The 13,285-nt window shown below is 46.2% G+C and overlaps 1 protein-coding gene and 1 long non-coding RNA gene across 2 annotated transcripts in view; both read right to left on the bottom strand.

Annotated features, from left to right (window-relative positions):
* LOC309556745 (uncharacterized protein) overlaps nucleotides 1-9,667 on the bottom strand; it is a gene marked incomplete at its 5' end in the record, with an annotated part of 41,614 nt that extends 31,947 nt beyond the window's left edge. The window contains one exon of the mRNA XM_082259233.1: nucleotides 9,487-9,667. Coding sequence (XP_082115359.1) covers nucleotides 9,487-9,667 — 181 coding nt within the window. The remainder of the gene's footprint in view (nucleotides 1-9,486) is intronic.
* LOC309556750 overlaps nucleotides 1-13,285 on the bottom strand; it is a 489,144-nt gene that overhangs the window by 412,703 nt on the left and 63,156 nt on the right. The window lies entirely within an intron of this gene.

The raw sequence follows: 13,285 nt of genomic DNA, 5'->3' as shown, positions 1-13,285 counted from the left end.
CCCTCACCCGTGCCTGGGGTGGGGGGATGTCTTCGCTGGTTTCCGGGCCTGTGGACCTCCTTGTTAAACGACAAATGGGTCCACGAAGTGATACTGTCCGGTTACCCTCCGGAAAGGTTCTTCACTTCCAATGTGCGTCTGTTCCTGGACCGATAGCAAGCTCTCTTCGGGGCGGTGCAAGACCTGTTGTTTCAGGGTGTGATTGTCCTGGTTCCTACCTTGGAATGGTTTCAAGGTTTTTATTTAAACCTGTTCATGGTGCCAAAGAAGGAGGGCAAGGTACGTCCAATTCTGAACCTCAAGGCACTGAACTGCTTTGTGCGGGTACAGTAGTTCAGAATGGAGTCCATGTGCAAGGTGGTGGCATCCCTTCATCAGGAAACTTTCTTGCTTCTAGCGACATCAAGGATGCTTCCCTGCACATTCCAATATGTGCCCAACAACAGTGTTTTCTCTGTTTTGCTGTGGGAGAGGAGCATTGTCAGTTTGTGGCGTTACCCTTTGGTCTCGCCTCCGCTCCTCGGGTCTTCACAAAAGTGTTGGCCCTGGTTCTGGCATTGTTACGTCAGTGGGGGATAGCAATACTGGGCTACCTGGATGACCTCCTCTTAAGAGCGGAGTCCTCTGCTGCTCTGATGGACGATGTAGAGATCACTATACAGAACCTGAAAGAGTTCAGTTGGCTTCTAAACTACCAGAAGTCTGCTCTGCTTCCATCCAGAAAATTGCATTATCTGGGTCTGACTCCAGATTCAGCTCTAGCCACAATGTTCCTTCCTCTAGATAAACTCCAGACGTTGCATGCTGCGATTCCAGCAGGTGGTCCTTGCTTCGGACTTGCATGCGGGTGCTGGGCCTGATGGTATCTGCCTTCAAGGCAGTTCCATTTGCACAGTTCCACACGAGGTCCCTTCAAAAGGAGATCCTGATGAAATGGGACAAGTGTCCGAGGTCTCTGCACAATCAGATTTGGCTGAGCCAGGAAACCAGGGGGTCTCTGTTCTGGTGGCTTCGCTCTCTGACTCTTCGGCAGGGCAAATCTTTTTCTCCCCTTGTATTGGACAGTGGTCACCATGGATGCCAGTCTGTCTGGGTGGAAAGGTATCCTGGGACTGAGCTCCGCTCAGGGTTGTTGGTTGCTGAAAAAGTCCAGACTACTGATCAATGTCTTGGAACTTCGGGTGATCAGGCTGTGCCTGGATCACTGGATGGATTGGCTCTGGGGGCTACAGATCTATTCGGACAATCTCACTGCGGTGGCCTATGTCAATCACCAGGGTAGAACAAAATGTGTGCTTGCAGCACTGGAAGTAGCTGGCATCCTCTGGTGGGCAGAACGCTTAGCCCTCTCTGCCGTACACATTCCAGAAGAAGAAAACTGTCAGGCAGACTATCTCTGTCGGCAGGCGTTGGACTAAGGGGAGTGGTCCCTTCACCTGGACGTGTTTCATCAGATATGTCTCCAGTGGGGCACCCTCGAGGTGGATCTGTTGGTGTCCCGGCTCAACAGAAAGGGACCGAAGTTTGTGGCAAGATCACAAGATCCTCTGGCGGACGCCACAGATGCTCTGGTGGCCCCGTGTGGCCAGTATCGTCTGATCTACGCCTTTCCTTCTCTCAAGCTTCTGCTGCAGCTTTTGCACAGGATTGAGGCCGAGGGGATTCCAGTCATTCTGGTGGCCCCAGACTGGCCTGGCCGGTCTTGGTACTCCAACCTGGTGCGACTGGTCGCCGACTTCCCTTGGAAGCTTCCTCTCAGGGAGGATCTACTGTCCCAAGGGCCAATCTTTTATCCTGCTTTACAGCCCCTGGCTTTGACAGCCTGGATATTGAAAGCCTGGTGCTGAAGAATAGAGGTTTGCCTGGGTCGGTGATTCCGACACTGCTGAAGGCTAGGAAGTCTACCTCTAGGAAGATCTACCATTGTACGTGAAAAGCGTACATTTCATGGTGTGAGTCGATTGGTGTTCATCCTCATTCTTTTTTGGTGGCTCCAAATTTGACCTTCCTTTAACAAGGTGTCGAGCAGAAATTGGCCTTGAGTACCATCAAGGGCCATGTGTGGGCCTTAGCGGTTTTGTTTCAGTGACCCCTGGCCATGCACTCCCTGGTTCATACTTTTTTCAAGAGGTTTGACATCTGACGCCACCAATGCGGTCTCCTTTACCGCAGTAGGATCTGAACTTGGTGCTTTTAGTTCTCCAGAAGTCTCCCTTTCAGAATATTCGGGGGATTTCCTTGCATACGCTGTCCCAGAAGGTGGCCTTTTTGGTGGCTATCACTTTTGGCTGCGAAGTGAAGGAAGTGGCGGCGTTATCTTGTCGTACCCCCTACTTGGTGCTCCACAAAAATAAGGTGGTTATCGCCTATGTCCGTCGTTCCTTCCAAAGGTTGTCTCTGATTTTCATTTGAAAGAAGATATTTTGTTGCCTTCCCTGTGTCCCAGGCCCAAACATCCTAAAGGAATTTGTTTTGCATGCCCTGGATGTAGTTCAGCCGATTCGAGTGTATCTGGCAGCCACAGAGTTTTTTCGGAAGTCAGACTCACTGTTTGTGATCGTGGACGGGCCAAGAAAAGGGCTGTCCGGTTCTTCTGCGGCCATTTCCAGATGGATCAGACAGACAGTGACTCAGGCCTATTCTATCAAGGGTCAGGTTACTCCTTTCCCTGTAGTGGCGCACTCTACTCGGGCGCTTAGTGCCTCCTGGGCCTTCAGTCGTCAGTGGCACAGGTTTGCCACTAGGTCGTTGGTGCACACTTTCACTAAATTCTACAAAGTGGATGTGTTGGCATCTGCGGATGCTTCCTTTGGCCGTAAGGTTTTGCAGGCTGCTGTTTAGAGGACCTGTTCCCTCTTTGGGGGTGCATTGTTCAGAGTGGGCTCCAGTTGTTTTTTGTTAACCTCCTGTTACCTGGTTGGCTATTCTGTTTTAGCCTTGGGATTTTTTGTTGTCCCACCCCTAATGTTTGGCACTGCTTGGGGACGTCCCAATGGTTCTGAATAATAGAGAGCTGTTTCCATCAATGAACAAAAGAGAAAATGGGATTTTTGTACTTACCGTAAAATCAAATTCTCTGTCTTCATTGATGGGCACAGCACCCACCCCTCTGTGGAGTTGTAATAGTTCTGACACTGCTTGTTACTAAATTGAGTACCTATAGCAGAGAGGGGGAGTATATCCCCTGAGACTGTCCATAGGCATAGCCAAGTTTTTTTTTCTGCCTAGTGTCCTACTCCTGTAGGGGGAAATATAACCCTGTGGTTCTGAATAATGGAGAGCTGTGTCCGTCAATGAACTCCGAGAAATGGATTTTACAGTAAGTACAAAAATCCAATTTTTTCATGATTCACGTTACTCTTATAATAAATAACATTCAACCTGGAGAGAGATAAGCCCAATAACATTCAATTTTCCTAGCACCTGTGATATGTTAATTGTATTACCAATTAAAATGTATGGTTTTTAGCCATTGTTAGTTTTTTTTGTCTTGGGCACACCTAAATCCCCAATCTCCAGTGTCTCATCTTTTCTTTGAGACCTGGAATATACCCTGTACTTTCTATAGTAATGTCAGGTCACCTGTGGCCAGGTGACAACTGCACCCTGTTGGAGGAAGGGGTGCAGCGCAAGGTAGTGAACCCGATAGCAGACTGCTGCGGATGGACCGGAACGTGAGCCCAAGATTCCCCAGGGCGCGGAGTCTAAGACCCAGCAGGTGTTCACCAGAGCCTCTAGTGGTGAGGATGGACTTGGCTGCAGCTGGGCCCAGGTCGCGGCCCCTGGGGTCCCCCGGGTCATGCTCCGTAGGGAGATAGAGGAAGCAGCCACTTAGGACACACGGAATGGTGATGGGTAAGCCAAGGTCGGGGTAACAGGCAGACGAGGGTAACCAAGGGACAGGCCAAAGGTCAGGGTAACAGGCAAACAGGAATAGTCAGAGACAAGCCAAAGTCGGTACACAGAAAGGTAGATCAAGCAAACAGGAAACAAGGAACAAACACTGTTGAACAGCAAAGCAGACCTGCAGTGCACTGGTTAATATAGACTTCCTGTGATGACCTGGGGTGGGGCAGGAACAGGAAGGAGAGATGATAAAAAGGAACCAGAAGTGAAGCCTGGCCTCTAATACAGACATGAAGGAACAGGAAAGCTGCCAAACACTATTGCAAGTCCATGACAAGTAATCCTTCACTTCTATGGCAACTCCAACATTAGGCAGTCATAGCTCTAACACAAGCCATGAAAAGGAAAAACAAGGATCCCAATAGTGCAGTATCCGGATTAAAATGAACCACAAAACACCCCCAACTTCATAAAAAGCACTCACATTTATTAATAAAATTACAAGCAGTTAAAATCCTAAAATGCTCTCACATGCTCCATCCATGAGGTCCAACATCAAGGCTCGACCTCTACGCGTTACGCCACTACCGCATGTGGCTTCATCCATTGGGAGCCCTACTCAGAATGGTGTTCACTCCCAGCAGGGACTGGAAGAAGGTGCCAGGCAAAATCCATTGTTATTGGGCTTATCTCTCTCCAGGTCGCATTTTATTTATTCATACACCCATTCATACACCCCCAAAGAGGCAACAGACCCTCTGAACAGCAGCCTGCAAAACCTGGTCTTAACTTTCCTTTGACACCTGGAATACACCCTGTACTTTCTATTTTTTAGGGGACGGTGCCAGTATTTTTATACAGGTCATTTTCCCTCCAGCCAACACTTGAAGGATTACTATATCAAGGAAGCTTTACCTCAGTGGTCACCCCAGTTATGATGTGTTGACCCCTTGTGGGTCTCATATGGAGGTGAGCTTGTATTGCACCTGGTGGTTGGAGCACAGGATTGAGGAGTGGAAGCACATTACCTGTTTATTTGGGAAACATTTTTTTGCTATCTCTGACTTTTCCATTGCACAAGCTAAAGAAGAATTTATTTAGCCGCTTGCCGACCGCTCACGTTGCTGCTACTGCAGCAGAGCGGCTCGGCTGGGTCTGGCGACGTAGACCTACGTCGCTGGATACCTCCCTCTCTCTGCGGCGTGCGCACACCACCAGAGGCTCGCTCCCGCTATGTTCAGACACAGCGGGAGTCGGGCCAGGGGAGGAGATGCAGTGATCACCGCCGCTCTTCCCCCATTGTTGGGGACAGACTGAGGAAATCCGCCTGCTTGTGTAAACAAAGCAGGCGGATCTTCTCTGTGACAGACAGGGACAGATCACAGAATTCAGCATAGCTCAACCTGCGATCTGTGTCTGTGTCACACAATCCCCTCCCCCCACACACATCAGTAAGCATGAGACACACATTTAACCCCTTGATCACCAACAGTGTTAGCCCCTTCCCTGCCAGTGTCATTAGTACAGTGACAGTGCATATTTATAGCACTGATTACTGTAGTAATGTCACTGGTACCCCCAAAAGTGTCAAAAATGTCAGTTAGGGGTCCGATCTGTCCGCCGCAATGTCGCAGTCCCGCAAAAAATCGCAGATCGCCGCCATTACTAGTAAAAAAATAAAAATAAACAATAAAAATGACATCAATCTTTCCCTTAGTTAGTAAACGCGATAAATTTTGCGCAAACCAATCAAAATATTGTTGCAATTTTTTTTACCAAAAATATGAAGCAGAAAACAAATAGGCCTAAAATGTTAAAAAAAAATTGATTTTTACATTTTTTGGGGGGAATGTTATATATCAGAATGTGAAAAATATTGTTTTTTTTTTTTTCAAAATTGTCGCTCTTTTTTTCAAAAATTAAAAATCGCACAGGTGATCAAATACCACCAAAAGAAAGCTCTGTTTGTGGGGGAAAAAAGGACATCAATTTAATTTGGGTACAGCATCGCACGACCGCGCAATTGTCCGTTAAAGTAACGCAGTGCCGAATCGCAAAATATAGCCTGGTCAGGAATGGGGTAATATCCTTCCGGTCTTAAAGCGGTTAAAAATACGCTCATTGAGAATTTTTTTGTCAAAGACATGAAGCTAAATACATTTTGGCCTAAATATAGGACAAAAATTGAATATATTGGATATTTTTTAACTGTCAAAGTAGAAAAATGTAAATTTTTTCACAAAATTTTCGCTCCTTTTTTTATTAATATCGCAAAAAATGAAAAGCGCAAAGGTGATCAAATACCACCAAAAGAAAGCTCTGTTTGTGGGGAAAAAAGGATGTAAATTTCGTTTGGGTACAGCGTCACACGACCGCGCAATTGTCAGTTAAATTCGCGCAGTGCCAAGTTGAAAAAAGTGGCCTGGACGTTAAGCAGGAAAATCCTCCAGTCTTAAAGTGGTTAAAGCGTAACTCCACTTTTGTTGAGAAAAAAACATTCCCCTCTGGGTGATCTCTGTACATTGCAAGGATTTTACCAAACTTTGTTGCAGATTCCTAACATTTGTAATTCTGAAGAAATCATTGTTTGTTCCTCTGTGCTGAGTGGGTCTAATGGGAGTGGATTCATAATTATCTATCAGCTGTGGCAGCTGCAGGACTCTAATGAGGAAATCTGCTGGGCTCAGCATCCTTTTAGCGGTGTTCCTATTGGCAATATCTCACCAAAAATGACATTTGTGTTGCAGGGGATGCCAGAAATCTGACCTGTATCTTAGTGCAGACTTCTGGGAAAATTGGTGAGCCAATCACACAAGCAGGAAATTATGTTTCAGGGGGTGTGGTCAGTATACATTCTGTGTTTCAGGGGGTGTGGTCAGTATACATTCTGTGTTTCAGGGGGTGTGGTCAGTATACATTCTGTGTTTCTGGAGGTGTGGTCAGTATACATTCTGTGTTTCAGGGGGTGTGGTCAGTATACATTCTGTGTTTCTGGAGGTGTGGTCAGTATACATTCTGTGTTTCAGGGGGTGTGGTCAGTATACATTCTGTGTTTCTGGAGGTGTGGTCAGTATACATTCTGTGTTTCTGGGGGTGTGGTCAGTATACATTCTGTGTTTCAGGGGGTGTGGTCAGTATACATTCTGTGTTTCAGGGGGTGTGGTCAGTATAAATTCTGTGTTTCAGGGGGTGTGGTCAGTATCCATTCTGTGTTTCAGGGGGTGTGGTCAGTATACATTCTGTGTTTCTGGAGGTGTGGTCAGTATACATTCTGTGTTTCAGGGGGTGTGGTCAGTATACATTCTGTGTTTCAGGGGGTGTGGTCAGTATAAATTCTGTGTTTCAGGGGGTGTGGTCAGTATCCATTCTGTGTTTCAGGGGGTGTGGTCAGTATCCATTCTGTGTTTCAGGGGGTGTGGTCAGTATACATTCTGTGTTTCTGGAGGTGTGGTCAGTATACATTCTGTGTTTCAGGGGGTGTGGTCAGTATACATTCTGTGTTTCAGGGGGTGTGGTCAGTATACATTCTGTGTTTCTGGAGGTGTGGTCAGTATACATTTTGTGTTTCTGGGGGTGTGGTCAGTATACATTCTGTGTTTCTGGGGGTGTGGTCAGTATACATTCTGTGTACAGCTCCAGGCGGCCATATTGCATTGCATTTTCAGAAAATGACAACAGCTGCAGATTGAAAAGGAAAGGTCATTTTTAATAACATTCACTTACAATATGATTTGTGTCGCGATTGTATACGTTATATTGATTTTTCTGTATTTGCTATTTTTTTCCCCATGGAAAGTGGAGTTACCCTTTAATACTCTGTGTGAAGACTTTTCTTTTTATTTTCCTTTTAATTTTCATCATTATTATTATTTTTATTTACTTTAATTTCTTCCATTCGCACCACTTAATATTAGTCTGAATGGAGAGCTGTGTCCGTCAATGAACTCTACGGTAAGTACAAAAATCCAATTTTTTTTTTTGATTCACGTCACTCTTATGAATGAATAACATTCGACCTGGAGAGAGATAAGCCCAATAACATTGGATTTTGCCTGGCACCTTCTTCCGTTCTCTGCTGGGAGTGAACACCTTTCTGAGTAGGGCTCCCAATAGGGGGGTACAGGGATTACTCCTGTAACAGACCCCATCGGACCAGCAGGTAAAGAAAAACAGAGAGAATAAATGGTTTACTGGTCCACCCCTTCTGTAGCGGTGACAGTGCCTGTTCTGCCAGGTAGGTGCCGCTACAGGGCAGGCTCCAGAGACAGCAGGAGAGGAACTGTCACCCTGTGAGAAGGGGGGTGGGCTCATTGCTGTATTTTGGCCTAGGCCGGCAAGGCCCTTGCCTAGGGTGGCACTTTTCAGGGGGGCGGCAAAAAAGCCACCCCCCCCTCCACCTAAGACTCTATTGGCCAATAGTTGTGCTAGACCCGCCTCTCTCTCACCAGCGTCTCTCTCACCCCTCCTCTCTCTCTCTTACTCTCCTTTCTCTCTCTCTCTCACCCTCCCCCTCTCTCATCCCTTTCTCTCTCTCCCTCTCCCTCGCTCTCTCTCTCTCATCCCCCCTCTCTCTTTCTCATCCCCCCTCTCTCATCCCCACTCTCTCTCTCTCTTTCATATCCCTCTCTATCTCTCATCCCCCTCTCTCATCCCCCCTCTCTTTCTCTCTCTCTCTCTCTTTCATGTCCCTCTCTCTCTCTTTCTCTCACCCCCATGTCTGTCTCTCTCTCTCACTCCCCCTCTCTCTCTCATCCCCTTCTCTCTCTCTCACCCCCCCTCTCTCTCTCATCCCCCTCTCTCTCTCTCTCTCACCCCCCCTCTCTCTGTCTCTCATTCCCCCATCTCTGTGTGTTCCCCCCCTTTGTCTCTCCCTCTCATCCCCCTTCTCACTCTCTCATCCCCTCTCCCTCTCTTTCTCTCCCTCTCTCATTCACCCCCTCTCTCTACCTCTCTCTCTCTCCCTCTCTCTTTTTCATCCCCCCCTCTCTTTCTCTCTTTCATCCCCCCCTCTCTCTCTCTCTCTCTCTCTCTTTCACCCCCCCCCTCTCTCTCTCACCCCCCCCCCTCTCTCTCTCATCCCCCTCTCATTCTCTCATCACCTCTCTCTCATCCCCCCTCTCTCCCTCCCTCACCCACCCCCTCTCTCTCTCTTACCCCCCTCTCTCTCCCTCCTTCCCTTACCCACCCCCTTTCTCTCTCCCACCCCCTCGTGAGATCTCAGGGGTTCTTGCTGGGAATTGTAGTCCTTCAATTTTGGAGGGAGTCACATTCGTTAAAAAGGAAGGATTGGGGCAAATTTACATAGGAGGGGGAGGGGGCACCAAATTTTAGTCTTGCCTAGGGCAGCACAAAACCAAAATACACCACTGGGTGGGATAGAGATGCCAACCCTCCTCTTAGCATGAGTGCCAATGGAGAGGAGAAGTCGGCTCTCTCTGCATTATGCCCACCCTGATCTCAGGTAAAGCATCCCAGCAATGCACTGACAGGTAGGTTGCAGGATGTACCGGTCATAGTTCTGGTGGATTACTAGGGATGGGGGGTTACTGGGGGGGTTACTGGGGGGGGGTTACTGGGAGGGGAGAATTTTGAATATGTCTTGAAAGTTGCTGGGCAATAACTTTGGCCACTTCTACTAACCTTCTTCATGACTGAACGTCAGAATGGCCACGCCCTCTTCCCCTGTGGGGTACCGCACAGCGACTTTGCCGTCACCTCCATTGCTGCGTCGGAGGAAGTGTATGAGCAGTTTATCCCGCACCATTTTGTAAAGGAGATTGATGGGAATACCAGAAACCTGCAGAACGAGATTCTCCCCCATAGTGACTGAAGTCTGTAGAGAAAAAAATAAAAATAGTTTACAGAGGAAAGGAGGAGGAAATACAATGTAACATAAATCAAGATCTGTGAAGCTTTTGGGTTTCTGGGACTTCCTGTCCCAGTGACACCGGCCCCTCTCTGGTGTCACCGAGACAGAAAGTAAGAGGAAAACTCCTGACAACTACAAAAAAAGTGGACGAGGATCTAACTCTTAACCAACTGCCGACCGACTGCCCACCGCGGCGCAGCTATACTCCGGCAGGCTGGCTCGGCTGCGCGAACCGCCGTACCTGTATGGCGGTTCGCTGGAGCGCTCCTGGGGGCCTGAGTGCGCACTCGCGCCCCCATTAGCCAGCGGGGAATCTGATCCATGGGGGAGGGTGGCCCACAATTACCGCCGGGCACCCGCGATCGCTCCCCGTGGAGAGAAAACCGCGGTCTGCTGCTGTAATCATAGCCGACCGTTTCTCTCTCTGGAATCAATGCAGAGCTCCTGTGATCCTCTTATTTAGGAGCACAGGTCTCTGTATTGATTTCGCAAGCCCATCCCCCACACAGTTAGAAAGCACCCCCTAGGACAGTGATGGCGAACCTTGGCACCCCCAGATGTTTTGGAACTACATTTCCCATGATGCTCAGCTACACTGCAGAGTGCATGAGCATCATGGGAAATGTAGTTCCAAAACATCTGGGGTGCCAAGGTATCGCCATTACTGACCTAGGCATACATTTGACCCCTTCCCTGCCAGTGTCATTATTACAGTTGCAAAACACTCCCCTAGGGTCACATTTAACCCCTTGATCACTTACTGTGTTAACCCCTTCCCTGCCAGTGTCATTAGTACAGTGACAGTGCATATGTATAGCACTGATTACTGCAGTAATGTCACTGGTACCCCCAAAAGTGTCAAAAATGTCAGTTAGGGGTCCGATCTGTCCGCTGCAATGTCGCAGTCCTGCTAAAAATCGCAGATCGCCGCCATTACTAGTAAAAATAAAAAAATAAAAATTACATAAATCTTTCCTGTAGATTGTAGACGCGATAACTTTTGCGCAAACCAATCAAAATACGCTTATTGGGATTTTTTTTTTTTTTTTACCAAAAATATGTAGCAGAACACAAATTGGCCTGAAAGGATGAAAAAATTAGATTTTTAAAAATTTTTTTTATTGGGAATGTTATATAGCAGAAAGTGAAAAATATTATTTTTTTTTTTTATCAGAATTGTCGCTCTTTTTTTGTTTATAGTGCAAAAAATAAAAATCGCACAGGAGATCAAATACCACCAAAAGAAAACTCTGTTTGTCTAAAGGACATCAATTTTATTTGGGTACAGCGTCGCACCACCGCGCAATTGTTAGTTAAAGTAACGCAGTGCCAAATCGCAAAAAATGGCCTGGTCATTAAGGGGGAAAATCTTCCGGTCCAGAAGTGGTTAATGAACAGGGCTAGACCCAAATTTACAGGAGAACAGAGCACAGTGTCCACCGAGTCTACCTGTTTTTTGTTGATTTTTTATACGTTTTGTTTTTTGTTAACTTTTTTGACTGAGTATAGATAAAGAATTTGAAAAAAAAAAAAAAGATAAAGAAACGTAGAAAAGTGACGGCAAAAAAAAAGACTGAGTGGTCCATCGAGTGTGCCTCCTGTCTTTTGTTTTTTTTTTTATAAACGATTTGTATTTTTTATTTTCGTCTTATTTGTCTGAGTATAGATAAAGAAACATAAAAAAAAGTGATGGCAGGAAAAAAAAAAAAAACAGGTGATGGCTGAAAAATCCATCGAGCCTACCCATTTTTTTTTTTTTATACGTTTTGTATTTTTTTAATTTTCTCAACTTTTTTTTGTCTGAGTATACAGGGAGTGCAGAATTATTAGGCAAATGAGTATTTTGACCACATCATCCTCTTTATGAATGTTGTCTAAGGCAGGCCATAGACGATTCGAATTACGCACGATTTATCGTTCGATAAACGAAATCGGCACTCGTGCACATCATCGAGTGTACCATCAATGTGAGCCGAAAATCGTACGACAAAACACTATTTTTTGTGCCTTTTAACCACATCTCTACCGGACACACTCCCTGCTGTTCTGTGTTTTGTTAGGCGAAATCATACAACTCCCCCACTAATGATACGAAATTCGGCCGATTTTTGCAAAAAAAACCAACATGTTGGATATGTGAATTTTTGCTGTCGTACGAAAATCGAACGTTTTACATACCACACTAACGATACGAAAATCGTTCGATAACACTTTTACGATTTTCGAACGAAATTCGAATCGTCTATGGCCTGCCTTACTCCAAGCTGTATAGGCTGGAAAGCCTACTACCAATTAAGCATATTAGGTGATGTGCATCTCTGTAATGAGAAGGGGTGTGGTCTAATGACATCAACACCCTATATCAGGTGTGCATAATTATTAGGCAACTTCCTTTCCTTGGGCAAAATGGGTCAAAAGAAGGACTTGACAGGCTCAGAAAAGTCAAAAATAGTGAGATATCTTGCAGAGGGATGCAGCACTCTTAAAATTGCAAAGCTTCTGAAGCGTGATCATTGAACAATCAAGCATTTCATTCAAAATAGTCAACAGGGTCGCAAGAATCGTGTGGAAAAACCAAGGCGCAAAATAACAGCCCATGAACTGAGAAAAGTCAAGCGTGCAGCTGCCAAGATGCCACTTGCCACCAGTTTGGCCATATTTCAGAGCTGCAACATCACTGGAGTGCCCAAAAGCACAAGGTGTGCAATACTCAGAGACATGGCCAAGGTAAGAAAGGCTGAAAGACGACCACCACTGAACAAGACACACAAGCTGAAACGTCAAGACTGGGCCAAGAAATATCTCAAAGGTTTTATGGACTGATGAAATGAGAGGGAGTCTTGATGGGCCAGATGGATGGGCCCGTGGCTGGATTGGTAAAGGGCAGAGAGCTCCAGTCTGACTCAGACGCCAGCAAGGTGGAGGTGGAGTACTGGTTTGGGCTGGTATCAAAGATGAGCTTGTGGGGCCTTTTCGGGTTGAGGATGGAGTCAAGCTCAACTCCCAGTCCTACTGCCAGTTTCTGGAAGACACCTTCTTCAAGCAGTGGTACAGGAAGAAGTCTGCATCCTTCAAGAAAAACATGATTTTCATGCAGGACAATGCTCCATCACACGCGTCCAACTACTCCACAGCGTGGCTGGCAAGAAAGGGTATAAAAGAAGAAAAGCTAATGACATGGCCTCCTTGTTCACCTGATCTGAACCCCATTGAGAACCTGTGGTCCATCATCAAATGTGAGATTTACAAGGAGGGAAAACAGTACACCTCTCTGAACAGTGTCTGGGAGGCTGTGGTTGCTGCTGCACGCAATGTTGATGGTGAACAGATCAAAACACTGACAGAATCCATGGATGGCCGGCTTTTCAGTGTCCTTGCAAAGAAAGGTGGCTATATTGGTCACTGATTTGTTTTTGTTTTGTTTTTGAATGTCAGAAATGTATATTTGTGAATGTTGAGATGTTATATTGGTTTCACTGGTAAAAAAATAATTGAAATGCATATACTGTATATTTCATTTTTGTTAAGTTGCCTAATAATTATGCACAGTAATAGTCACCTGCACACACA

Source organism: Pelophylax lessonae (genome assembly GCF_965119305.1).
Source record: "Pelophylax lessonae genome assembly, chromosome: 5".
NCBI lineage: Eukaryota > Metazoa > Chordata > Amphibia > Anura > Ranidae > Pelophylax > Pelophylax lessonae.
Note: the sequence above shows the minus strand (reverse complement) of the source record. Positions and strands in the feature narration are given on the sequence as shown.